Genomic DNA, 26870 nt, shown 5'->3' with positions numbered 1-26870 from the left:
CATGCGAGACATTCATAGCGCTGGGCATAAGACCATTCCAGTTTCTGCCTGAATTGGAAATGAGTCTCTCTGCGAGTCATCCTGGACCAAGAGCACCTTAAAATTCTTCTAATCAGGAAGAATGCGATGTCATTCCTGGTGCCTGGAACAGCACCTATGTGCTCAATAATTGTTTGATAAAGAATGGGGTAGGGGCGAGAGGAGGAGGTTAGCGTACAGAAATGAGCTCTGCCCCCGCGCCTGCAGGGCCAGCGTGCAGGGATTTTCACATCGCTATAGCAACGTACGCTTCCACGCGCACCCACAGGAGAACTACAAGTCCCACAAGCGCCCGCGCCTTCCCCGCCCCTAGGGCCAGGGGCGCGGGCCAGCGCGGAACCGGCTTTTCCTCCTTCCTGCAGTGTGATTGGCTCGCGGCTCTGGGAGGCGGCCAATGACTGCGCTGAGGAAGAGCCGCGAGGCCAATATGGCTTCCTGCACCTGGTGACGGTTGAAGAAACGGTGTTAGGTCTCATGGAGAAGACTCGGGGCGTCGAGGTGAGAGGGGGAGGATTTATCGTGACTGGGAAAGGGAACCCCCGAGAACCTCGCCCGTGGGGCCGATCTTTAGGTCTTTTAGCGACGGCTGGAGGGTGGAGAGTGGAAAGATGGATAAACTGAGGTAGTTAGGCTGAGCAGGGCCAGAGGCGATTGGCGTTGCCTTTTGCGCCCATCCTGCAGGGGCCGACGTCTGGCGGGTAGTTCAGGGCGGAACAGCTTCCCTGGCCTCCCTGGCCTCCCCGGAAAGAGAACTGGGTTCAGGATCTGAGGGCTCCTGAATCTTCTTTGTCCTCCCTCTCTCGTGGTCGTTTCTTGGGGGATTAGGGGGTCAGTGACATCCTGGTGGGACGTGAGGGAGAGGAAAGTTTCGTAAAACTGCGTGTCTAGAGCGTTCACGTGCATTATCGCCCAGGATACTCACAACAATCCTGTGTCACTGTTTCGCTGTTACGGTTAAAGTAGCCGAGGCTCGCAGGCAGGTGGTGACTCCCCAGAAAGGCCACACAGCTGTAAAGCGAAGGAGATGGGCACTCAGTCTTGCAGGCTCCAAAACTTCTCTCACTGTCCTATAACCTGTCACCCACTCATCCTCGAGTCATTTGGCTTCTGGTCACCTTACATTTAAATTCGGTGTCTTTTCTGCTACATTTGGGCGTGTGTGTTTAGTTGTAAACATAAAATGAAATAGCTAAAAAATTCTATAAGGGAAATGGAGGCTAAGAATAATAGTCCACACTTGTAGAGCTGTCGCTAACTGCTGGAAACAGAACTAAGCTTTACATATCTCAGTCTTCATTCTAGTCATCTAAAGAAGGCTTGCTATTGTCTCCGTTGTACTGATGAAGGCAAGGTTCTGTACATGGCACAAAATCACAGTTAATTGGTAGAGCCAGGATTCAAGCCCAGGCAAATCTGGTTTGAAAGCCCAGGCTTTTAGCCAGTAATAATTGCCAACATGTATCAAACACTTGCTACATGCAAGTCACTGTTTTGAGTGCTATACTTGCATTAATCCTTATTTCTCCCTCAAAGCTTCTGAAAGAGGTGGTATCCTCATTTACAGATGTGGGAACCGAGGCCGGAGAGATTGACTTGCCGTAGATCATACAGCTTGTCGGCACTAGAGATGGTACTTGAGCCCTGGTATGGGACCTTTTCTCCTAAGTGCCAGGTAGATTGATACACAATATCTCATTTACATTTCACATCCTGTGAGCTAAATGCTTTTCCTGTTTCATAGATGAGAAAGTTGAGGCCCAGAGAGATTCAGTGACTTGCCCAAAGACCACAGCTAGTTAGGATCAGAGCGGAGTCCAGAGCTATGGTACATACTAGTGTGTCATCTGTTTCCCAGATCCTCCTTAGGGCAGTCTGCGTTCCAAATTAACTTTTCTGTGGCTGTAATTGTTTCCGAATTGAGATTGTTTTGGTGCACGTATGCTGAAGAGGGAAGAATGATTTTCTAATATACGTCTCCCCCAGAAAGTCTACATGAGATAACTTAGAGTATTTTCACATCATTGTATTCTATGTGAATCATGTTAAAATGTCATCATTTACAAATCCACAGGAGGAGCTTGGTGAATTCCAACACCATTTTCTGTCTTGTTAAGCTGTTCTGATAAGTTGCAGTTAAGAATTGTGTAAACGAGAGTGATGATCCTGGTGTTTGCCAAAGGGGTATTTGATTCTGCCTAACCCTTAGCCCAAAAGTGTTGACCCAAGAATTGGAAAGTGAGGGACGCCTGGGTGGCTCAGTTGGTTGGACGACTGCCTTCGGCTCAGGGCATGATCCTGGAGTCCCGGGATCGAGTCCCACATCAGGCTCCCAGCTCCATGGGGAGTCTGCTTCGCTCTCTGACCTTCTCCTCGCTCATGCTCTCTCTCTCAAATAAATAAATTAAAAAAATCTTTAAAAAAAAAAAAAAAAAAAAAGAATTGGAAAGTGAGCTGACAGCAGACCTGCATCCTTCTTCCTCGTACACTAGCCAGACCTGATTTCCTCCTGCCTGGTTTGTCATCCTTCCCCTAGGAGACTCCATCTTCAGAACCTATGGAAGAGGAAGAGGAAGAGGACGACGACTTGGAGCTCTTTGGTGGCTATGACAGTTTCCGGAGCTATAACAGCAGCGCAGGCAGCGAGAGCAGCTCCTACCTCGAGGAGTCAAGTGAAGCAGAAAATGAAGATCGGGAAGCAGGGGAGCTGCCCACCTCCCCCCTGCATTTGCTCAGCCCTGGGACTCCCCGCTCCTTGGATGGCAGTGGTTCTGAGCCAGGTGCTTTTAGAGTGTCCCCTGAAGACGGGGAGGTTTCAGGAGGCTGGGGAGGAGGAGGAGGATATAGGCCATGTGGGCAGAGCTGTCCAGGTGTAAAAGCTGTTTGATCTCATATCTGAGGGCCTATGAGAGAGAGAGAAGTGCCCCAAGGGGCATTTCCTGCTGCAATCTGATTTGAAATCGCAATTTCCTTTGTTCTTTCATACGACTAATACTTATTTGGCACACATTAGATGCCAGTCATTAATATGGTGCTGCTTTTACATTGGTGTGAATAGCTAGTTGATTTTTAAGCCTAGATTTTGAGAAGAACTCCTAAAATGTTCTGATTTACTCTCCAGGAAAGGACAAAAAATAGCATGTGGGTTGGATGTGGTTGGTGGGGGGGGCGGTGGAAAATACAGAATAAAGTGACTTCCTGGGGAGAGAATTACTGATGAGAATCCCCATAGAGCATCTGGAAGCCAGTGAATTTCTGAGCTGTGCTGCTTGGACAGCTGCTGGATCCCTGTGTCAGGCCCGCTGTGTATGGATTGCCTATGAGGAGAGACAGGCTAGATGTCCCTTAGTGCTTGCCTTCTTTAGAAGAGTGATCTAATACTCTGCCACTTGACTTTTCCTTTCCATCGACCTATCTTCTCTTCCTCCCCCTACCCCCCACCCCCCCACCCCGCCCACCCTGCCACCGCCTTTTCTCCCTTCTTCCAGCCATTCTCTTAGAATCTTAGAACTCTGGAACTAGAACCATTAGAAACCATTGAGTCCAGGTGTCTCTATCATGGCTGTGTGTTAGGGGAGCTTTTTTTTTTTTTTTTTAAGATTTTATTTATTTATTTGAGAGAGAGCATGAGAGGGGAGAGGGCCAGAGAAAGCAGCAGACTCCCTGCTGAGCAGGGACACGCTGGCCCTCCCCCCCCATCCAGCCACTCCCATCCCCCTGCAGGACTTGATCCTGGGACTCAAGGATCATGACCTGAGTCGAAGGCAGGTGCTTAACCAACTGAGCCACCCAGGCGCCCCACCTGGGGAACTTTTAAGATTACGGATGCGTATATCCCATCACAGACCAGTTAATTAGAATCTCAGGCTTGGGTAATTTTTAAGCTCCTAAGGTGATTCTAATATGATGTCAGAATGGAAACACTGATCTAGTTCAGTCTCTTTATAGATGAGAAGAAAAGCCACAGAAGTTAGGTGAAGTAGGCACTTTTTTTCTTCTCGTTTTCCTCTTTACAGACTTTCCAACACTCACTGTTGCCCTGTGGATTTTCCTTAGCTCCACTGTTGACATATAGCCGGGCGATGCCAGGCAGCTTATCTTAGACAAAACAGATTGAGGCGGACACACACCTCCTGCTCCTGTTCCAGTCCTATCAGCCTGACTGGGGGGCTGGGACTCACCTGGTTATTGCACTGTTCCAGATTTTGAAGGGCCCGTTATTTTGTTTGATTTGGGGTGATCGTATTAGGTGGGTCACGTCCTAAGTTCTCTTCCCAGCTGTCTGTGAGATGTGTGGTATCGTGGGTACAAGGGAAGCCTTCTTCTCCAAGACTAAGAGATTCTGCAGTGTTTCCTGTTCCAGGAGCTACTCCTCCAACTCCAAGAAAGCCAGTATCTTGGCCAGATTACAGGTGAGAGACCGTCACTTGGAAGACCCTTCCTGGGATCCTGGGAGCTGAGACAGGAGCCCCCAACTGACTGATGGCAAGGGGCCAAGAGGGCTTGGGAGGAGCTTGCTTGTGGCTGTCTGAGGTTGTAAGTTTCCTGCTATTTGTTATGCTCTGCAATTTAGAAGGCAAAGGAATCCATTTATGGAGCTTGTTGAATTGCAGATTTCTAGAGCTGCCCTCATTTCCCATCTTCACTCCCCGCGTAGTCTGATGTGTTTAGTATGTTTAAACAAGAGCCTTGGGGGAGGCCGATGCCCTTGGTCTTTGCTTCCTAGCTTCCATAAATGCTCTGAAGGGAAGCTAGGAGACAGGCATATATTTCACCAACCACAGTTGAGTTTAGGAAGTCGATGCCTTGTTCATAGATGGCTACCTAGAAAGTCTTTTTGTTGTTTTTGTTGTTGTTATTGTTGAGAGACCGCAGTAGTGAGTGGGGGGGGGTTGACCGGGGACTGCGGAGGGAGAGGGAGAGAGGAATCTTAAGCAGGCTCCACACCCAGTGCAGAGCCCAACTCGGGGCTCAGTCTCATGACCCTGAGATCATAACTTGAGCCAGAATCAAGAGTCGGTCACCCAATGGACTGAGCCACCCAAGCACCCCTATAAATGGAAGGATTCTTAAAGAGATGTGTTGCATAACCCACGCATTAGCTGAGAAGTGTGCTGAGTTTCAGAGAGGAAGAATGACTTACCTAAGGTAGTTCTGTTGGAAGAGCAGCAGAGCTGGAACTGGGCTGTAATCGCAGGTGCCTGACTTTGTGGTTTCCCGGTAACTATGGCCACTGTCCACAAAGCTATGGTTCTCTAACTTTCCTGCACATTTGTATCACCTGGAGGGTGTTTAAAATACTGATGCTTGGGGCATCTGGTTGCCCAGTCGGTTGAGCGTCTGCCTTGAGCTCAGGTCATGATCCCGGGGTCCTGGGACTCAGTCCTGGGCAGGCTCCCTACTCAGCAGGCAGTCTGCCTCTCCCCTGTCCCCACTCTCCTTGTGCTCGCTCTTATATAAATAGTCATAAGAGGCATACACTCCATTGACTGAGCCCGCCAGGTGCCTCCTGGACACAGGGACTTTAAATTTTTTTTTTAAGATTTTATTTATTTATTTGACAGAAAGAGATCCCAAGCAGGCAGAGATGGGGAAGCAGACTCCCTGATGAGCGAGAGCCCCATGCGGGGCTCGATCCCAGGACCCTGAGACCATGACCTGAGCCGAAGGCAGAGGTTTAACCCACTGAGCCTCCCAGGCACCCCTGAACATAGACCGGTCTCGCCGGGTGACACGTAGCTGAGCTTGAGACCCACTGCTCTACATTTGGAAGTCACAGTGTGTGCCAAGTCTTCTGCTTAGTAATTCATATAATTTATCTCTCACTTTTGTGAGATAATTGTTTGTTGTTTCCCTTGTTGCGTGGATTTTAGTCAGGGCATGGAAAAATCTCTCTCCTCAGTGAGCTAATAATAGTATTGTTAATAGCTACAGTTTGGGAGTACTTGCTGAGTGTTTGGACTAAATCCAACCAATAATCTCTTTAAAATGATTTTTTAAAAATTCCTATTTAAGATTTTTTTAAAGTAATTTCTACACCAAACATGCGACTTGAACTTACAACCCCAAGATCAAGAGTTGCATGCTCTACTGACTGAGCCAGCCAGGAGTCCCTTAAATTCCTATTTTTAAGGCTGAAACATTTTCAGTAACTTACACAGAGGTATACAAATGAAATTGAAGACCCAGGATTTGATCCCAGGTCAGTGTGGGATTTAAACTCACATTTTTATTTTACTGATCTTTTTAAATTATCTGGGGGTGGGGGGTGCCTGGGTGGCTCAGTGAGTTAAGCATCTGACTCTTGATTTCTGCTCATGATCTGATCCAGTCATGGGTTGTGGAATGGAGCCCGTGTCAGGCTCTGTACTGAGGATAGAGTCTACTTAAGATTTTCTCTCTCTCTCTCTCTCCCTCTCAAAAAAAAAAAAAAAAGATTCTCCCTCTCCCTCTGTCCCCTCCCCCACTTTCTGAGCAGGGCTTAACAAATTATAGACCAGACTAGTGGCCTTTCACCTATGGGGGTGCCCCCATTGGAGCACCTGATGAAAGCCATGGACCTGTTCCAGAACATTCCTGTATGTGTACAAAAGGCTGCCTCCTGACTCAGTTCATAGACCTCTCTGAAGCCCACTCTCTGCAGTAAGTCTGTAGGAGCCTCAGAGGAAGGAGAAGGCTGAGAGTTGAAGGCAGGAGGGAAAATTCCTGGAGAGGAAGCAGAGGCTGAAAAGATAGGAGTGGTCCTCCCTACTTGAACAATAGCTAAGCTCTTACTGAGTGTTGGTGTTAACGCAGGAACTCTGTCCTTGCCACTCCCCTCTGAGTTGATATTGTTATTGTTATCCACTTGATTTACAAATGAAAAAACTACGGACTCGTGGACAAACACCTGGGTTTGAACCGAGGCTCTGTTCTCTGCTATTGGGCCGCACACATGTTCTCCTCCCTCCAGGGAAAACCGCCGACCAAGAAAGCCAAAGTCCTGCACAAGGCAGCCTGGTCTGCCAAAATCGGAGCCTTCCTCCACTCACAAGGGACAGGACAGCTAGCAGACGGGACACCGACAGGGCAAGACGGTAAGACGGCAGGGCACTGGGGCCAGGAAGCTGCTGGGGGTCGGCGGGAGTGGGGTGCCCGTTGTGGGGTGGCTCTGCCTGGGAGCCAGGAACAGGAAAGATGGGGCAGCCAGAGAGGGCCCTGGCCCAAGCCCCGCGTGGATTGCCCCATCGGTACGTGGTATGGAAATTACCCCAGAAAATCCCTTTAGTCACTCCAAGTGCCAGGACCCCTACTCTTGGTAATTCAGAAGCCCAGAATTAGCTTCTTTCTCTTGTATTGCTTTTGGCCCTTTGACTTCTGTTTCCCTTGGGCAGTGGAGACCCCTCTGGTTTGGAGAGGGGCTGTGGGATAAGGAAAGGAACCTTTCTCTTGGAGTGTATACAGCATGTTCTAAGCATATGAGCATTCAGCAGCTCTATTCTAGGTGGTCTGAGTTTCTCACAGCAGCTGAGCCCCACGGGCAGGCTGGAGGGGCCGAGGTGTGCGCCCCGCCCACCCATTCAGATAAGCTGTGGCCAATGAAAGATTGGGGAAGGTCTAAGGAATTTAAGCCCAAAAGTCTTTGGTTTTCCTTCTCTTTTCCGGGGAAGAAAGATCAGATATTTCCCTCGAATGTTTCCTCTACTCCTGAGAGTCTGTCACCCTTTGGATAAGGTCCAGCCCTGTTCTGATGGCCACTGGTGGGGCAGGTATGGGGCTGCCCGGTGGGGAAGGACCTGTTTCTACAAGCTTATGGGGGCCAGGTTCCTAGCAGGGCTGCTGACTTCAAACTCTTTCTCATTCTCTGCAGCGCTTGTCCTGGGTTTCGACTGGGGGAAGTTCCTGAAGGATCACAGTTACAAAGCTGCTCCCGTCAGCTGTTTTAAGCATGTGAGTGCCCTGGAGATTAGGGGAGGGAGAGCTGGGAACTAGGGCGCTTGCCGCCCCTCTCACCCCTGCCAGCCTCCTAAGCATTCCAGGCTGGGCATTGGCACCAGGGAGAGAACAGTGGTGAGGTGGGGGTGAGCGCAGTCCAGCTTTGCCTCTCGCTCCGGTTTAAATTTCTGTCCACCTTTTCCCGGCGGCGTCCCACAAATCCTCATTGAGGCTTTCTGGCAGCGTCCTTCCCTCTGAGGAACTTTGTGCTAGAAATCCTTTTTCTTTATCTTTTTTTTTCTTCCCCATTGTTCCCTGTTTTCCCACTGAAAGCTTGTTCTGAGCTGCCCTGGGCCCCCTGGCGGCAGGTGGGGATCCTTCTGGACCCCCCTTCTGCCCAAAGCAGCATAGAAGAGTGAGGCCCCAGGGGGCTGGGCCTGGACTGGAAGGACGGGCAGAGATGCTGCCACCTAGAGCACTCACGTCTGGTCTTTCAAGCCAGGAAGGGGAGGAGGAGGCCTCTTTACTCTTGGAGTCCTCTGACCAGAGTCCCATCCTAGTAGCTGCTACACTCCGGGGAGCACTGTGGACAGTGGAAGGTTGGGAAGTTTGACTTCTCCTGACTTCTCCGCATTGCTGTTGAAGGCACCCAACCTTTCCCATTGGGACACTCTTTTGCCCTGAGTTTTCACCACAGGGAGTTACATTGTCCTTGCGTTCAGCGTGCCTGACTCCGTAGGCTCTGCCAAGCGGGGCCTTGTGTGCCTGGTGACATAGCCCTCTCTAGGTTCTGTGGGAGACCCCTTCTGTGGCCAGAGATGTGGGGTGGTTAGCCCGATTAGCTCAAGCCAGGGTGAGAAGGGAAAAACGGTTGAATTTCTCCAAAGGAGAGTCAAGGTCCTGTTGGTGCCCAGTGAGGATTAGATAACGGGGAAGGCAAGCAGGAAGGGTGTGCTGGTGTATCCCAAGAGGAGAAGACACGTTGGAGAGGTGGAAAAAGAATGTACCAGAAGTAGTGCGTGAGTGCCAGCATGCTGATAGCTTAGAGACTACTGCCCAGGCTTGAGTGACGATCGAAAGAGGTGGTATTTGTGCCCAGGACAGTCCCGCGTGTGGCGAGCACTAGGTGGTGTTAGACCAGTGTCGTCACTGGCGCAAAACGGGCACAGGTGTGAGGTGCCGGGGACGACAGAATGAACTGGTCCACTAAGAGCAGCACTCAGGGCGACTCACTCGGGATGTCTGGCTATTGCCCCCGCCCTCCTGCCCTGTCCCCTGCTACCCCACCCCCAGTGTCCTCCCTCAGCTCTCTGGGAATCTCCTCTCTTGTCTTACTCACGTCTCCATCCCTAGCCCCATACCTGGCTTGCCCCATGCAGCGAGTGACTTGCACCGAGGTGCAGAGAAGGACGTGATGGCGCACGGGGCCAGTCACTCTCCCCTGTCCGCTTGGGCAGCTCACCATCCCCCCCCACCCCGAATGCTCTCGTGCCCACACAGGTCCCACTCTATGACCAGTGGGAGGATGTGATGAAGGGGATGAAAGTGGAGGTGCTCAACAGCGACGCGGTGCTCCCCAGCCGGGTGTACTGGATCGCGTCCGTCATCCAGGCTGCAGGTGGGGACTCCTCCCGCCGCGGCAGGGTCTGGGTTTGGAGAGTGACATCTCCACATGGGTGGGGATTGTTGCAGGCAAAAATTGGCTTCATAAAACAAACAAAAACGCCCACCTACTAGAGTTCTGCCAATCCCTTCTTGGGATTCTACTTTTCCTGGCTTCAGAGAGGCCACAAAGCATGGCAAGTTTGTAAATTCCCCTTTTTAAGGTTTTTTCCAGGAACGATCAGGCTGCAGAAGATTCATTCTTCATGCTATACCATACTCCAAGTACAGGGCATGGGTTTATTTTGACTGTGACTGTTGTGGACAACAGGGACCCCTCTTGCCCGGAAGGGGTTCTTAGAATAGGAGTCGGGTTTCGGCTTGAGAAGAGGGAAGGCGTGAGAATACACCTTTCCCATTCCTCCCTCCCTCCCTCATGGGTGCCCTCCTCCTCTCAGGGTACCGGGTACTGCTCCGGTATGAAGGCTTTGAAAATGACGCCAGCCATGACTTCTGGTGCAACCTTGGGACAGTGGACGTCCACCCCATTGGCTGGTGTGCCATCAACAGCAAGATCCTGGTGCCCCCACGGAGTGAGTTGATGAGAACATTCCCTGTCATGGTTCCTGCAGAGCCCTTGGTGGGAGGGGAGCCCTTTGTCTGAGGTTAGACCAGAGCAGAACCTGCTTGCCAGCCTGCTTCCTGTCCTCCTGTCTCAGAAGCCCCAGGACAGATCGAGGTGGTACGGTGGGTTTTAGAAGCTGTGATGGCTGGCCAGACAAGGCAGAACTAGGTGGCTCTGGCGCCCCCTGTGGGTGGGAGCGGTGTCCGTCTGTGTAACCAGGATTCTGCTGTCTCTGCAGCCATCCATGCCAAGTTCACCGACTGGAAGGGGTACCTCATGAAGCGCTTGGTGGGCTCCAGGACGCTTCCCGTGGATTTCCATATCAAGGTCTGGCAGCGAACCCTTTGGGTCTCCTAACTGATCTCCTTCCTGCACTCTTCATTTCCTCTGTCCCTGCTACTCACTGGAGTGTTTTCTCAAAGACGCCCGTGCTTGCCAGTCTTCAGCTTCACGTTTCTCCAGGAAGGATGTCAGTTGCTCTCTGCCTCCCCAGCCTAGTGTCAGCCTCGCCCCCGACCCAGGCTCTGCTCCAGCCATGTTGATCATGTTGCTTTGTCTCCTGTTTCCTCCTCCAGAGCCTCACCTTTGCTCACAGCATTTTTCAGGAACATTCGTTCCATGGATTTCATTAAGTATTTGTATACAAAGAACTGTGGGGATACAGAGCCTGTATTCAGGACGCTGCAGTCTGGCAGAGGAAACAAAGTCAAGCAGAGCAATCATAAAATAGCCTGGGTTCTAAACCAGGGGTGTGCCTCCCGAGTCATCTCTGTGGCTTTCCATGTTTTATTTTTTTTTATTTTTAAAGATTTTATATATTTATTTGACAGAGACACAAGCAGTGGGAGAGGGAGAAGGAGGCTCCCTGCTGAGCAGGAGCGCAGTGTGGGGTCTGATCCCAGAATCCTGGGATTGTGACCTGAGCCGAAAGCAGATGCTAAACTGACTGAACCACCAGGAGGCCCCATGCTCTCTTTTCAACAAAACTATAATGTACAACTAAAACTATAATTTCCAACAAAACTATAACTGTACCCATAATGCCTTGCCCAGTGGGCAGATTCAGCAGGTGGAACCGAGCATTCACTCTTCTCCAGCTGGCGCTTGTCTGAAGATGAGGCAGGTGACTGTGGGTTGGTACGGCCACCAGTGTTACCAGGCTGGCCTCTCCTCCACTTTAAATAAAATGAGCTTGATTCTGGGGCATTTGGGGGACTCAGTCAGTTAAGCATCTGGCTCTTGAGCCCAGCTCAGGCCTTGATCTCAGGGTTGTGAACTCAAGCCCCACATTGGGCTCCATGCTAGGCATGGAGACTACTTAAGAAAAAAAAGAGGAGGGGCGCCTGGGTGGCTCAGTGGGATAAAGCCTCTGCCTTTGGCTCAGGTCATGATCCCAGGGTCCTGGGATCAAGCCCCGAATCGGGCTCTCTGCTCAGCAGGGAACCTGCTTCCTCCTCTCTCTCTGCCTGCCTCTCTATCTACCTGTAATCTCTGCCTGTCAAATAAATAAATAAAATCTTAAAAAAACAAAAACAAGAGGGGTGTCTGGGTGGCTCAAGTCAGTTAAGCAGCTGCCTTCAGCTCAGGTCATGATCCCAGAGTCCTGGGATCAAGCCCCACGTCAGACTCCCTGTTTAGCGGAGAGCCTGCTTCTCCCTCTCCCTCTGCCTGCCGCTCTCCCTACTTTTGCTCTCTCTTTGTCAAAGAAATAAAAAATTAAAAAAAAAAAAAAAAAAAGCTTGATTCTGGTTCCATGTGAGCCAGTGAGCAAGCACACAGTGACTCACTGTCACTTACCCAGTCCTACAGTGGATACAAAAGCAGGGCCTCTGAGGATGGGGTGGGGGGAGAGGGTAAAAGGTGGGGAGGGTTGTAAAGGAAGCTCTCGTCCAAACCTAGTCTAGTTTCTTTGATGCCTACAATGTGATAAGTGCTGAGTGAAATGTTTAGTACACCCAAGGTAAATGTTTAGTACCACCAAGGTCCGGTGTGTACTGTGTGTTGGTCAAGTGAGAAAAAAATGTTGATTGAGCGCTAACTGTGTGCCTGGTTCTGTGCTTGGAGCTGGGCCTGTAGAAGAGGGTCCTCCCAAGCCTGGCCTCCACCCCTGCGGAGCTCAGCTTCCGGGTGTGACTAAACAAAGAAGCCACGAAAGTGGTGTTGGGCTGTGGGCTGCCCTGGGTGGGCCGCAAGGAAAGGAACATGTAGGGAAAGGCTAGGAGGGGAAGGTGGCCCAGAGGAACCCCAGCCCGGTCTTCACCCTGTGTCTCTCTCTGAAATGGGCCAATCAGGCAGTTGGTTTGGGCTTATATTCCCGGCCTTGAGGGTCTGTAGTTTAGGAGTTTTAGCTTTGCCTGTTGGCTGATTTGTGACCTTGGAGATGCTCCTCCTCCTGGTGGACTTTGAAATAGCACAGCTTAGGGACACCTGGGAGGCTCAGTGAGTGGTTTAAGTGTCTACCTTTGGCTCAGGTCATGGTCCCAGGGTCCTGGGACCTGATGTGGAGTCCCACATCAGGCTCCTTGCTGGGCAGGGGAGCCTGCTTCTCCCTCTGCCTGCTGCTCCCCTGCTTGTGGGCACATTCTGACAAATAAATCTTTTTATTAAAAAGTTAAAAAAAAAAAAAAAAAGCACAGCTTCGTCCTCACCTTGCCTAGGCTGGGGCTGGTTTTGCTGGGGCTGGTTTTCCCAGGGCTGGAAAAGCCCTATAGAGCTCACTGTTCCCATTTTCCTACCGCAGGCAGGAAAGCACTGAGGTGACAGTGACCTGAAAGCCTCTGTACCCTCCTACCCCCTCATCTGTGGCCTGTCATCAGGGCTCTCCAGAACAGCTTGTGGGCATCTTGGTCCCTATCCCTTGCTGGGTCAGAGTGCAGTAGCCATTCAGAGCTGTAGCCCAGCGCGTTCACAGCTGTAATGAGACGTAGAGTCCCCAGGGGTCGCTGCTCTCTGGCCATGAGCGCAGAGCATGCGCAAGGCTGGGCACTGGCACCAGTTTCATAGTCCAGCTCTGGCACTGGTGAAGCTGGGTGGGTGTGGGCAAGTCACTTGAGCCCCTGAGGCACCTGTTTCCATGGTCTGAAGTGGGTTTTATACCTCCCATCTTACTGACTGACTGGCATTTTGGTGCCCACCTTGGAAGCCTTGTGCTGTACCTCCATATCATCCTGGGGAATCAGGGGCCAGTGTCGAACCTGGGAGGACCTGAGGGCTCACCTGCCAGCTTCGTGGCTTAGGGATAGGCAGGGGGAGGTGGCAGGGGGAGCCCCAGGACCCCAGCAGGCTTGTGCTCTGATGTTGCAGATGGTGGAGAGCATGAAGTACCCCTTCCGGCAAGGCATGCGGCTGGAGGTGGTGGACAAGTCCCAGGTGTCCCGGACCCGCATGGCCGTGGTGGACACAGTAATCGGGGGTCGCCTTCGGCTCCTCTATGAAGATGGCGACAGTGATGACGACTTCTGGTGCCACATGTGGAGCCCCCTGATCCACCCAGTAGGCTGGTCGCGGCGAGTCGGCCACGGCATCAAGCTGTCAGGTCCGCTGTCAGGGCTGGGGCAGGAGCACCGCCCCCCACAGCCCCTGTGTGGTGGGGGTGCCCGTCTCCAGCATGCGCATGGTAGTACTGAGGTCCAGAGAGGGTGCGTGATTTGACCAAGGTCACTCAGTTTGTGAGGATTTTAAATCACTTCGAACCTGCAGCCTACATGGCGTGGGAAGCGTCTGGATCTTAAGGGTCCAGTAGCCCCTACAGAAAGCCCCTGACAGGTTCTGTCTTCTGGTGTAGGTGGAAGGACGCGGGGTGCCCAGATACGGATTAGAGCCTATGCAGGGCAGCCCCACGTTTCTGGGGAGGGGAGGGAGGTGGCCCTGTGAGCAGCCTGCAACTCCCTTCTCTCCCTTGCTCCCCTTACCATCTCCCCAAAAGAGAGGCGCAGTGACATGGCCCACCATCCCACCTTCCGGAAGATCTACTGTGACGCTGTTCCTTACCTGTTCAAGAAGGTGAGGCGCAGCCCATGGGCACTTCTCATCTGGGTCATAGGTGTGCTCCAGGCCTCACGCCCCCGGGGTGTTCCTCTCCCTCCCTGTTTCCTTCCCAGACCGACCGGATGAGGCCAGCTCCCCCCACCCTCCACCTGGGCCGCCCAGATTCCCCAGCTGCCCCATTCCTTTAAGGTTCGAGCTGTCTACACGGAAGGTGGTTGGTTTGAGGAGGGGATGAAACTGGAAGCCATTGACCCCCTGAATCTGGGCAACATCTGCGTGGCAACCATCTGCAAGGTAAGCCCAGACCGGCCCCGCAGCCTCTAGCGTGGCTTTTGGGAGCCGGCAAGGCGGCGCAGAGCCTGCACTCGGTGTCCAGCCCCCCTGCGCTCGGGGAGTGCTGTGCTTATGTGAGTAGGGGTCTTACCTGCTCCTTGCTCAGGATCAGCTTCCCTGTTATCTCCCTGGGGGGCCTTCCTACCGCCACACGCCGTCTTCAAGTGGCCGCCCCGCCAGGAGCCGTAGCTGCTGACTTCGCTGCACGCCGCCGCCTCCCTTGCTCCTGCGGCCTAAGCAGCGAATGACTATGCCTGAGCCCCCAGGGACATATTGGTTTGCGCATCTAGCCAGTCTTCAGGTTGGGCCCGTGTACTCACCACTAAACATACTGGAAAAAAACAGCTGTCCCTGTGGGAACAGCATTTGCTGTCTTATGAGGAAGGTAGAGAACCTCACAACTATGGGTTCCGGCGAAAGCAGAAGCTCAGGGAAGGCTGAGCTCTAACTCTGGTTGGCTCCATCCCCCTCGTGTCCCCCCGTAGCCTCTTTCCCCTGGGATGAGGGGTGCCGTTCGTGATACCATGGTGTCTGCCTGCCCTTCCCCTCACTAGGTTCTCCTCGACGGCTACCTGATGATCTGCGTGGATGGGGGGCCCTCCACAGATGGCTCGGACTGGTTCTGTTACCATGCCTCCTCCCACGCCATCTTCCCAGCCACCTTCTGCCAAAAGAATGACATTGAGCTCACGCCCCCGAAAGGTAAGACTGTCCTCACAGTTGGAAAGGGCAGTGTGTGCCCATGGGCCCAGATCCCTGTCCAAGCCCACACCCCCAGCCGTTAAACTGGGCTGACTTGGCTCCAGGGCTGATGGGTATCTGGGTGAGCGGAGCTCCCACTTGTTCCTTTGGGCAGTGAACAACCTGTACGACAGGACCATGGTCTTATATAGCAGGTACCAGGCTGGGGAGGAGGAAAGAAGGCTGCCGGGGAGACACTAGGCTGGGTCCTGAGGCAGCTATCCCGTTTGGCTTGTGCTCCTCTCCTGGACTCCCTCCCGCCTCCTCTGCTTTCCCTCCACGTCTACATTTTCTGCCCCATCAGGCTACGAGGCACACACTTTCAGCTGGGACACCTACTTAGAGAAGACCAAGTCGAAAGCAGCTCCATCGAGACTCTTTAACATGGTGAGGAGCGCTGGGAGGCACAGGGCCTGGGGCAGCCCTGCCCACTGTCAGCGGGACTAACTGAACCCCGCTTCTTCCTTAAGTCTGGACCGCGGGGATCAGCCACTTCAGGGGAGAAGTCCCAAACTCTGCCATAGGCATTCTGCCAGACAGTCCGGCCGGCTCCCTTCCCTGGAGGGGCTGGTGCTGGGAACAGTGGGATCACTGGCAAGGGACCCTTCCCCACAGGCACCCCGGGCCCACTCCTCCCGTGTACTCACAGGGAGCTGGCTGTCATGGTCACCGCGTCTTCCCCCACCCCCATCCCCAGGACTGCCCCAACCATGGCTTCAAGGTGGGCATGAAGCTGGAGGCCGTGGACCTGATGGAGCCCCGGCTCATCTGCGTGGCCACGGTGAAGCGGGTGGTGCACAGGCTCCTCAGCATCCACTTCGACGGCTGGGACAGCGAGTACGACCAGTGGGTGGACTGTGAGTCCCCGGACATCTACCCCGTGGGCTGGTGTGAGCTCACCGGCTACCAGCTCCAGCCACCTGTGGCCGCAGGTCTGGGCTCTCGCAGCCCCGGGGGACTCTTGACTTTCCTTCTCTTTTTCCTTCCTGCCAACCACTCCCCTGCCTGCCTCATTCTTTGGCATGAGACCGAGAAGTCTCCTGGACCGCTTCTAGTGAAAGAGTGGCCCTTGTGTCCCCACCTCCCGCTCCTGACCTGTCTGTCTCCCTCTGGCCTGCAGAGCGCCTTCCTTGACCTTGCCCACTTTGTCATATGCCGGTGCCCTTGTGCACCCAGGTAAACCACCCAGGCCCCTCGGAGCAGCCCGGGTGACAAGGGTGGGAAAAAGGGACAGCTGCTGTCCAGTCCCTCCCCCATTCTCATTGCCCAACTCTGGCTTTCCTTCTTGGGGTGTCCCGTGTGTAAGGGAGGCTAGTGAGGTGTGGGCAAGGGGTCTCGGGGTGTGTCTGTACCACGCCCTCTTCAAACTCGCCTCTGACCTCTTCCCCTCGTCTTTCAACAACAGAGCCAACCACACCTCTGAAGGCCAAAGAGGCCACAAAAAAGAAAAAGAAACAGTTTGGGAAGAAAAGTAAGTGATTCTCTGAAGCGGCCGGGCTGGTGTGGGACTTGGGATCAGCTGGGCCTTTGTCTCTGGGAGCAGGGGGTGGTCGCCACATAGGTAGCGCTCCTCGTGGTCCCTCCGTCTCCAACAGTCCTGTCAGCCTGTGTCTTAAGGGACCCAGGGACAAATAGGGAGGCTTCAGTCTCTGGGAATGGTCAGGGTCCCGAGGAAAAAAGGCAAGAGATGGTATTTGTACGAGAGAAGAGGGGGAGGGGTCCTCATCCGTGCTGGCAGAAGTCAGCACGACCCCGTCCGCCCCCTAGGCGGACACAACCGCTGTCTGAAAGTCAGATGTCTGGGAGGCTGGCAGTTTCTCCTCAAGCCTGTCGTTCTTCCCCTGGGACCCTCAGGGGCAGGAGCTGCGGTGTCATTTCCCTAGGCGGGGCCCACTCAGATCTGGAGCCCTGTGCAGGCTCAGCTTGAGGGGACGGCCGGTGGGGTGGGTAGGGAGGGGGGAGGGAAAGCTGTCCTTCCGAGCTGCCGGCCTCGGCAGTGAGAAGCTCGCCGTGAAGGGGCACCATGGAGAGGAGAGGTTTCTGGAAACAGGACAAGGAGGAAGGCATGGGGTCCCTGGGCAGAATCAGGGTGACGTGAAGGTATGGAGCTGGTCACGTCCACAGTGGTGGGGCAACGCTCTCTGAGGCTGGGGCACCTGCCCCTCCGCCCCTCCACCCCATCGCCTCTGCTCCCCGCTGGATGACCCCAGCCTTCGAGCCCACCACGGATACAGCCCATGCTGAGTGTCGTTCTGTTTTTATTCAAAGGGAAAAGAATACCACCGACCAAGACCCGGCCTCTCAGACAGGGTTCCAAGAAGCCCCTGCTGGAGGGTGACCTGCAGGCCGCAGAGAAGATCGGGTCAGATCCTGCTCCAGAAGAGAGTAAGAGCCTCCGGGGCGGGGTCGAGCCAGGGCCGGCCTGCTCGGGCGCTCAGAGGCGGCCCCTCTCCTTCCCCACCTGGGCGCAGAAGAGGAGAGTTCAGTGTGAAGGGGCTTCTCCGGGCGCCGAGCGGTCCTTCTCGGACCCCGGGGCCAGGAGAGCTCCCCGAACGCCCACCCCCGCCTCTGAACGCACCCGCACGTCTCCAGCCGGGCCCTCTCCGTCGCCGCCTGCCCCGCAGGGGGAAGGTGCCATTCCCACCTCCCCGCCGCGTCCCGAGGGCCCCCTGCCTTTCCCGGAGCGTCACACCTGCTCACCCTGTCCTCCCGCCCCCCCCACCCCTCCTCTTCAGTCGTCACCGTGCGCGTGAAGGAGGAGCATCTAGACACGGCCGCGCCCGACAAAGCCCCAAGTCCGGCGCTGCCTGTCCCCATCGAGAGCATCAAACAGGAGACGGACGACTGAGCCTCCCCACCACCAGCCCCGGGCTCCTCGGGGGCCGCCGCCCTTCCCCTGCGGCTCTAGTCTGGAGATGGAGCCTTTCTGCCTGAGTTCTGCCAGGAGCTCTGACGGCCAGCCCCAGGGACTCACGCCCTCCGGCCCGCAGTAACCTCCCGCACACCCACATACCCCTCAGCTGCCAGGGGGCAGAGGGCCGCCCCAGTCACGCTGGAAGACGAGTCCGTGAAGCGTGTACGCGTGTGTCCTACAAGTCCCGTAATGCACGCCTGGAGCCGCGCCCTGGAGGGGAGGCTGGTGGCGAGCCGTGTGGGTGCCTGAGAGCAGCCTCTGCCCTCTGGGCTTGGCGCTCTGCTCCTGCCAGTACCCGGGGGAGGCCAGGGAACCTGGCCTGGTGCAGGCAGCTAAGCACCAGTGACCAGGAGGCAGGTTCTGGTGACTCGTGAGGTGGCCTTAACCTGTTTTCTCTGTTGGCAAGAGGACTGCCCCCGATCTCCTAAACAGAACAGTGGCCTAGAGGTGGGGTCTGCTCCGGGCTTGGGGCCCCATGCCACATGGGGAGGCCCGGTGGCAGAGGGGGCAGCCGGCCTGGAAGGCAAGCAGCCGTGCTGTGAGGAGGCCCCAGCTGGAAGGGAGAGCAGCCAGCTTTGCGCTTAACCGTTCCAAGCCCGGCTTGGCTTTCACGCCCCCTTCTCACTGTTCCCTGGGGCCAGATGCAGCGCTGCCCGAGTCCCTGGGCTAGCTCAGGTGGCCCTAAGGGAGCCCTGGAGGGAGGGAGAAGACAATAGCACCTGCTTCCTGGCCCTCTATCCCTTCTTGTCCGTTCTCCTTTCTGAAATTACATTCTAGAAGCTCCCCTAGTGTCTGCCAAATTTCAGTTGCTTTTATTTTTCCCAGTTCGTCTCCTTGGAAACTGTCTCCTCCTTCCGTCTCTTCATGGACTCTTCCTGGAAGGGAAGGTGGAGGCAGGCTGACCTTTAGTTCTTGTCTTTGAGTAGACGCGCTGCCGGGTGGGTTCCCGTGTCGTCCCTCGAGGGTGCGCAGCTACATCCTCTGAGCTGGTCCGTCAGGCTGCCGCTGCCCGCGCTTTCTGGGGGCGGTGCTGGTCATGCGTTTGTTCAGGACCCAGGCTCTTTGGTGTCACCCAGAGATGGGGTGACCAGCCCGAGGGAGCTGATTTCCAGTCATTTCTTCCAGGGAGAACTTGAGCCTCACTCCTTTGCTAAAGGCGCTAGAAAGCTCCACATGGTATAGAAACCAGGGCCAGAAAGTGGCCGGTTGGTGCAGCCTGAATTCCCTCCAAAAGCGACTAGACCTAGAACACAGTTGACGATTAAGGACAGGGGCCCTGCTTTTACCTGCTGTCGATCACACACACCCCAGACCCGCCGTGGTGACGGGTCAGTAGCCTCAGACCCCATGGGAGAAAGATGTCCTGGGTGTGCATTTGGGCTCGCAGGGAACCCTTGGAGCTCTCGAAGGCTCCTGCTCCTGGTGGAAGCTAGTGCCTCGTCCCAATCCACTTGGAGTTTCTGGGGAAACTGGACTCGTACGCCACGGGACCTCCAGTTCCTTCTTCCTGAATGGAGTGACGCGCCTGCCTGTGCCTGAGAGCTGAGTGTATTCTCATCTGTCCCCTCATGGGATCAATTACGGAGGGTGGGTTCACCCACAAGCACAAGGAATAAACGTCCTCATTTGAGCACCCCGTCTCCATAGCAACCACACGCCGGGTTACCCTTCTTTACATCTCTGCTGTTCCTCTTGCGGAAGATCCTGAGCTCCCCAGAGGCGGAGCCCGTGCCTTGTCTGCTGCAGCGGCCTGGTACTAAGCCCCAATGAGTGTGGGACCTGAAAATACGTAACCTGCGTTGCTGGAGCCGAAAGATCTACATGACTGATCACAGACGGAAGCGTGGGTTTCTGGGAGGTTTTCACTCCAGGCACAGGATCAGCTTTGTACCTCACTTACCCTCGGAGAGAACCAGAGACCTTGGAGTCCAGTAGCGGGGGGACTGGGTAGGGGAGAGATGGGGGATGGGGGACGGCTGTGAGACCCCCTGACGAAACCTGCCCGTTGCTCCATGACCTGCAGTGGCTCCTGGTGCAGATTAGACCAAGTGCAGATGCGCACACCTTTCCTTTACTGCTCCCCAGTCTAGACACTGCCCAAGGGGTGGGGCAAGCAAGGGGACTGCCACCAGAAATGGCCTCATACACCGGGTACAAGGATCCACGTGTACACGGTCGATTTTCACAGGAATCCTGATGTACATGTTGACTTCGCTTTATGGGGGAGAGAAAGGCTTATCAGAGTTTAGTAGCTTGTTCGCTTAAATTCACAACTGCTAAGTGACAGCACTGGCATTAAACCCAGGGTGGCCTGCCGTGTTTCCACCAATAAGTCCTCACTCGGTGTCTTTGCTGAGGCATCTTCCGCTGGCCAGACAGCACGCCAGAGGGTGGGCCGCGAAAGCATGATGCGTGCGTGGTCTAGCCGTGGCTGTGCGCAAGGTGAGCACGGCCCGGAGCAGCTCAGAGCCGTGTGTGATCCTCGAGGTCAGGGTCCTTGTCTTTTTCTTCTTTCTTTCTTTTTCTTTTTTTTTTTTTTTTGAAGTAGGATCCATGCCCAGCGTGGAGTCCAGATCAAGAGTCTCATGCTCAGAAGTCGCAGGCTGCCCCGGCTGAGCCAGCCAGGCACCCCAGGGCCCCCATCTTTCTGTTCGTTTGCATTCCTGAGAGGAAACTGCTACTTTCCACAAAAATGAAATAGCGGGGGCGCCTGGGTAGCTCCACTGGGTAAGCGGCTGCTTTCGGCTCAGGTCTTGATCTTGGGGTCCTGGGATGGAGCCCCACATTGGGCTTCCTGCTCAGCAGGGAGTCTGGCCGTCTGGCCCTCCCCCTGCTCGCACTGTCTCCCATAAAAATCTTTTTAAAGAATGAAAAATCGGGCACCTGGGTGGCTCAGTGGGTTAAAGCCTCTGCCTTCAGCTCAGGTCATGATCTCAGGGTCAGGGTCACGGGATCAAGCCCTGCATCTGGCTCTCTACTCAGCAGGTGGCCTGCTTCCCGCTCCCCGCCCCACCTGCCTCTCTGCCTACTTGTGATCTCTCTGTCAAATAAAATCTTGAAAAAGAAAAAGAAAAACCTGTAACTCCAGGGCTATTTGGAGCACCTCACCTGACAGGAACTTGGCGCCACAAAAGTGTCCGCAAAGACTGATGTCATTGTCATTAATGCTGCTTCCAGATCTGTCCTCTAAGGCACAACTGCTCACCTTCAGCTTGGGGTCTTTCTAGAGGTTCCTTCCTCCCAGCCTACCTGACTAGAAACACTTACGAGCTGTGTGCCCCTCCCCCAAAGAAGATACACCTGAGAATGAGACCTTACTTAGAAATAGGGTCTTTACGGAGGTAATCGTGTTAGAATAAGGTCATGGGGTTGGGCCCTAATCCAGTAGGACTCCTGTCCTTCTAGAAAGGGGGAACTTGAAGTCCGATTTTGCAGGAAGATGTGAAGGGACAGGGAGATGCCATGTGAAGTCAGGCAGAGACTGCAGTTGTGTGGCCACAAGCCAAGGACCATCTGGGGCCACCAGAAGCTGGAAGGGGCTCAGAAGGCTCTCTCCCACAGCTCTCAGAGGGAGCGCAGCCCCATGGACATCTAGATTGCTGAGAACAGTGAGCCAAAGTGTCTGTTGTCCTAAGCTACCGAGTTTGTGGTACTTTGTCACAGCGGCCCCTGGAGGCTACTACACCACCTCCGGTCCCCAGGCACACAGGTCCTGGGGGTGCCACTCCATAGGCAGGCCAGGCTGAGCCCTCTCTCTGTCTTACCAGGACCCGCTTTTCTGTTCTCAGTTTCCTTCTCAAGACTGGCCTCTCCCCTAGACACCCTCCCGGTGCCCTCAGCACACAGCAGGGGTCCCCACAGGCCAGGGTCCAAGTATCCTCACCCTCCACTGTGCGCTGCACAATTTTGCTACAACCGAGGGCTCAAGTAAACATAAATGTCAGGCGGGTGATGGAACAACACAGAGCAGGGGCCAGCAGGAGGCGGTAGCCACAGCCACGGCACCCCTGCTCCTCCTGTCCCAGGGCTGAGCCAGGCCCCAGAGTCCAGGAAGGACTGGAATCAACAATGAGCCGCAAATCTGGCAATAGTGGCATTGCTTCTAGAATGTTGGCTCTGGGTATTCTGTGGCTTCTCAGAAAGGCCACTGTCCCACAGGATGGGACAGTGTAGTCATTTCCTCACAGACCCACCTGGGCCCAGCCAGAGGTAGAGGAGGTGAGGAGCGGGGACAGATATCATAGAATGGAAGCGACAGAGTCATTGTCCAGATCTGGAACCACAGGAATTAGGACCAAGAGAAGTCAGAGTCCTGCTACCCCAGGCTCTTCGGAAACTGACCCACCCACCGAGGCCTCCCCCAACCTGCCCCCAGGCCAACCTTGTCTGCTCTCGGCTGTCATCCCTTCATGGGGGTTCTCCTGGCATTGGACCTGGGGGCGGGCATCCACTTGGCCTTCTTGGCAGCCCAGCCTGGGCAGGTTTCAAAGACAGCAGTTGCAGCCTTCACCCTCTGGCCTTGGGCACTGGGAGGGGTAGCACACGTGGCTCCCACACGCAGGTTCAGCCCCATGAGCCACCTGAGGAGAGGAGAGAGTTCAGGGCACCCGATGTGCCGAGCCTTCCTGGGGAAGGGGCGGCGAGGAGGTCCTCGGGAACTGGGGGCCAGTGGAGCCTGGTGGGTGAGGGCAGACTCTGGAGGGAATCCTGGCTCAGACCCTCACCAGTTAGGGGACTCAGAGGGAGTCCCTTCAATCCTCAGATCCCTTGTCTGTAAAAAGGGGATAGTAGCAATAATAATTCCAGAGAGCTTAGGGTGCTCCGGACACTGTTCAAATCAATCTGTATATGCGAGCTGACAGGGTCATCCTCACGAAGAACCCCCATGAGGAGGACACGGGTCCTTCCATCTCCTTTACAGACGAGGGAATGGCACGGAGAAGTTACGGGGCCCGGAGTCAGTCTCCAGCTCTGCTGGACTCCAGGGTTCCTGTTGCTTTCTTATGAAATTAATGAAGTGCCCACAAATATTTATTAGGTCCCGCCCCCCTAGGCTGGGAGGAGGAGTGAGGGAATCCAGGCCCAGAGAAGTCCACCCCGAGCCCCCATGCACTTCTGGCTCCCTCAGGCCCGGCAGCTGGCTCTGGCAGGACCCTCGCCCCAGAACATGCTCGGCCGCACGGCCATGGTGCCCTGGGGAGAGAGTGGGGCCTGACTGAGAGCCACTGGTGGGTCCCCAGCCCACCCCGGGGTGGGGGGAGCAGTGGCGGTGCCCACCTGTGCAGCGGGAGCAGCTGGCAGTCACAGTGGAAGGGGTTGCCGCTGAGGTCGATGAGCTCCAGCTGGCTGAAAGGGGGCAGGGCGGGTATGGCCTGCAGCTGGTTCTTCTGCAGGTGCAGGCTCCTCAGCCGTGGCCCCAGACCCAGAAAGGCCCTGGGAGAAATCTGCGAGGAGATGCCAAGCGTTGGTGCGAGCTCCTGCCAGGCCTGTCTCACCCCAAGGCCTGGGAGGTTGACCCATGCTCCCCCAGCAGAAGGGAAGCGGAGAGCCCAAGGTGGCCCAGGGAGAAAGGGCAGTGCAGGGATGGAAACCCTGGCTGGTCTGATCCCAAAGCGCCTGCCCTTTGTGCATCACCGAACGTTCATGTTTCTTTCTATACCTGAACACACCCTCATTATGGCAGAAACCCTTGGGGCTCCAGCCCTGCCTTCAAAGTGCTCAAGAACCCCACGGACCCCCTTCCTCCTTGCTCTGCCAGTACCCTCCCTGGCCGGCCTCCGGTGTGGCCCTGGAATCCAGCTGGTCTGTCCCCACACTTGAGCGCCCTGGGGGCAGGCACAGCCTTTGGCTCATCCCAGGGGCACCCGGGCCAGCCTCAGACCTGACTTCCGGGGCAGCAGTGTTTGCTGAGGGACTGCATGCGGAACGGGGCCTCATGCTGCCTCGCCCTCCCCTCCACTCCCCAGCCCACCTGCTCCAGGCCGCTGTCGTTCAGGAAGAGGTGCTGCAGTGACCCGCCCACGGGCCAGAAGGCCCCATCTGCCAGGCCTCCGAGCGGGTTCCCTGATAGCTGCAGCTCCAGGAGGGCAGGCAGCCCCTCCAAGGCCCCCGTGGGCACCCCTTGCAGCTGGTTCCTGTCCAGGTGCAGCTTCTCCAGCTCCGGAGCTGGGCCTATCGCCCCAGGGGACACTTGGGTGATGCGGTTGCCGCTCAGGTAGAGCCAGCGCAAGGCGGGCAGGCCCGTCAGGTCCCCGGGTTCCAGGCGGTCCACGACGTTGCTCTGCAGGTGCAGGGAAAACAGGCTGGGCAGGGCGCGCAGGGCGGCCCCGGGCACTTGGCCGAAGCGGTTGCGCTCCAGGTACAGGTAGCCAAGGCGCGGGGCCCCCTCGAGGGCGGCAGCGCTGAGGCCGGAGAGCTGGTTGTCCGACAGGTAGAGGTAGATCAGGCTGCCCAGCCCCGCCAGGGCGCCCGCCGCCAGCTCGGTGAGGCCGCAGTGCTGCAGGTGCAGCGACACGAGCCGGCCCAGGCCCGGGAAGGCCGCGGGCGGCACCGACCAGAAGTGGTTCCGCCTCAGGTCCAGGAGCTGCGTGTCGCTGGGGAAGCCGCGGGGCACGGCCCGCAGGCCCCGGCTCTCGCAGCCGCTGTGCCGGGACTCGGCGGCGCACACGCAGGCCCGCGGGCAGGGCCGGGCGGCCCCGTCGGCCTCCTGGGGGTTGCCAGGAGGGCCGCGGAGCCACGCCGCCGCCTGCCACTCCGCCTCCTCCTCCGCCGCCGCCCTGTCCCCCGGGCAGCGCAGGTCCGCGGGCCTCAGGGCGTCCAGGGCCTCCCCTCCCAGGCGCCGCGGCCCCCGGCACGTGCCGTCCGAGCGCACCCGCGCCCGCGCCAGCCACTCGAGCAGCGGCCGGGCCTCACAGCCGCACCACAGAGGGTTGCCCTGCAGCCGCAGCCGGCGCAGCTGGCCCGGGCCCCGCAGCGGGGGCAGCGCGGCCAGCTGGTTCCCGCGGAGGTCCAGGCTGCGCAGGCGGGGGCAGCGGGCGAAGGCCCTGGCGTCCAGGGCCTGCAGGGCGCCGTGGTCCAGCATCAGCTCCCGCAGGCCGGGCAGCGCCAGCCCGTCCTCCTCGCCCACGTAGGTGAACGGGTTGTGGCCCAGCTCGAGGCGGGCCAGGGCGCGGGCCTGGGCCAGGGCGGGCCCGGGCAGGGCCTGCAGCTCGTTGTGGTGCAGGCTGAGCCGGCGCAGGGCGGGCAGGCCGGCCAGGGCCTCGGGGGCCAGCACGCTGAGCGCGTTGTGGGCCAGCCGCAGCCAGCGCAGGCGCGTCAGCCCCTGGAAGGCCATGGCCGGCAGGTAGACCAGCGCGTTGTGGGCCAGGTTCAGCGTGGCCAGCGCCCCCAGCGCCCCGAACGTCCCCGGCCGCAGCTCCTCCAGCCGGTTGCCCTCGAGCTCCAGCCGCTGCAGCGAGCCCAGCCCATCCAGGGCCTCCTGCGGCAGCGAGCTGAGGCGGTTGGAGGCCAGGTTGAGCAGGAGCAGGCGGCCCAGGCCGCGGAAGGCGCCCTCGGCCACCAGCTCCACCCCGCAGCGGCGCAGGTGCAGATGTGTCAGGTGGGGCAGATCCCGGAAGGCCGCTGGGGGGATCACCTTCAGCTTGCTGCCTTGGAGGTCCAGCCTCTGAGTCAGCTGCGCGGGGAGAGGCGGGGGTTGGGGGGTGCTGAGGGGCGCGAGCCCTGCAGCCCTCGCATGTGCTCTTCCCTCTCCTTTTCCTTGTTCTCTTCACCCGGCTCCCCGGCTCCGAGCTGCCGGCGCGCTTCTCACATCGACCCGCGCTGCCCATTTGCTTTCTCTCTTCCCCTCCCGCTCCTGACGCCACAGGGCAGAGACCGGATCTTAGTCCAGCATATCCCCGTTCTCTCTGGGTTTGTAATTAATTCAATATTCTCACAGGGTTTGTAATTAATTCAATATTTATCTTTTTTTTTAAAGATTATTTGTCAAATAGAGAGCACGAGGTGCGTGGGGAGGGGTAGAGGGAGAAGCCGGCCCCCTGTTGAGCAGAGAGCCCCATGTGGGACTCAATCCCAGGACCCTCCGATCATGACCTGAGCCGAAGGCAGACGCTTAACTAACTGAGCCACCCAAGCGCCCCAATTTATAAGTCACCTACTTGTACCAATCATATAGAATTTTAAATAGGTTGTTTTCCTAGTGGTGATGGTTATTCCATTTTACAGATGTGAAGACTGAGGCTCGAGAGGAAAAGTGACAAGCTAAGGTCTCCCAGCCAGGCAGTGGCAGATCCACTGGTGCCAACCCAGGCTCCTCCTGTTGTCCTCCCTGCCCCCCTCATCCTGCTAACCTCAGGGATGGCGTTTGGCACCTCAGTGAAGTTCTGGTGCCGACAGGCGACATGCCGTCTGGGATTGTCGCAAATGCACATCTGTGGGCAGCGCTGGGCAGCTATGTGCCAGGCTGGGCCCAGTGGCCGCAGCAGAAGCAGCAGCAGCACCAGGGAGATGCTCTGGGGCCTGGGAGAGGGAGGAAGGGTCAGTCGTTCACAGGGGCAAGCGACCCATGCTGTCCACTTACCAAGCCCAGCTCCTATTTCCAGAGCCCCTTGGATGTCTTCCTCCTTTGGCCGAGGCGAAGGCGTCATTACCATTGCTCCATGCAGCAAAGTTTCTATTGTCAGCCTTGTTTAACACTAGGGGAAACTGAGGCTCAGATAG

At 56.3% G+C, this 26870-nt stretch overlaps 2 protein-coding genes across 4 annotated transcripts; one reads left to right on the top strand and one right to left on the bottom strand.

Annotated features, from left to right (window-relative positions):
- The first annotated feature begins 433 nt into the window (after positions 1 to 433).
- On the top strand, positions 434 to 19782 carry L3MBTL2 (L3MBTL histone methyl-lysine binding protein 2). 2 transcript variants are annotated; one of them, XM_044229402.1, is made up of 17 exons: positions 434 to 537; positions 2573 to 2816; positions 4315 to 4448; positions 6989 to 7112; positions 7886 to 7965; positions 9451 to 9568; positions 10011 to 10145; positions 10416 to 10504; positions 13481 to 13712; positions 14103 to 14179; positions 14354 to 14458; positions 15052 to 15199; positions 15543 to 15625; positions 15936 to 16170; positions 16644 to 16709; positions 17507 to 17623; positions 17974 to 19782. In XM_044229402.1, exons 1-17 carry the CDS (start codon positions 514 to 516, stop codon positions 18084 to 18086), a joined length of 2124 nt encoding a protein of 707 aa, XP_044085337.1. In that variant the 5' UTR covers positions 434 to 513; the 3' UTR covers positions 18087 to 19782. The 2 variants fall into 2 exon arrangements, with proteins under 2 accessions (XP_044085337.1, XP_044085338.1); XM_044229403.1 differs by lacking the exons at positions 434 to 537; positions 4315 to 4448 and having other exon boundaries at positions 2742 to 2816.
- Positions 17639 to 26581, bottom strand: CHADL (chondroadherin like). Of its 2 annotated transcripts, none has more exons than XM_044229401.1 (5): positions 26501 to 26581; positions 24124 to 25824; positions 23430 to 23596; positions 22534 to 22732; positions 17639 to 17699 (listed from the first exon to the last, which is right to left on the bottom strand). In XM_044229401.1, exons 1-4 carry the CDS (start codon positions 26579 to 26581, stop codon positions 22552 to 22554), a joined length of 2130 nt encoding a protein of 709 aa, XP_044085336.1. In that variant the 3' UTR covers positions 17639 to 17699; positions 22534 to 22551. The 2 variants fall into 2 exon arrangements, with proteins under 2 accessions (XP_044085336.1, XP_044085335.1); XM_044229400.1 differs by lacking the exon at positions 17639 to 17699 and adding an exon at positions 22235 to 22425.
- Positions 26582 to 26870: the final 289 nt, after the last annotated feature.

Source organism: Neovison vison, chromosome 12 (genome assembly GCF_020171115.1).
Source record: "Neovison vison isolate M4711 chromosome 12, ASM_NN_V1, whole genome shotgun sequence".
In the NCBI taxonomy this organism is placed as follows: Eukaryota; Metazoa; Chordata; class Mammalia; order Carnivora; family Mustelidae; genus Neogale; species Neogale vison.
The sequence above is the reverse complement of the archived record's forward strand: the minus strand, read 5'-3'. Positions and strand labels throughout refer to the sequence as shown.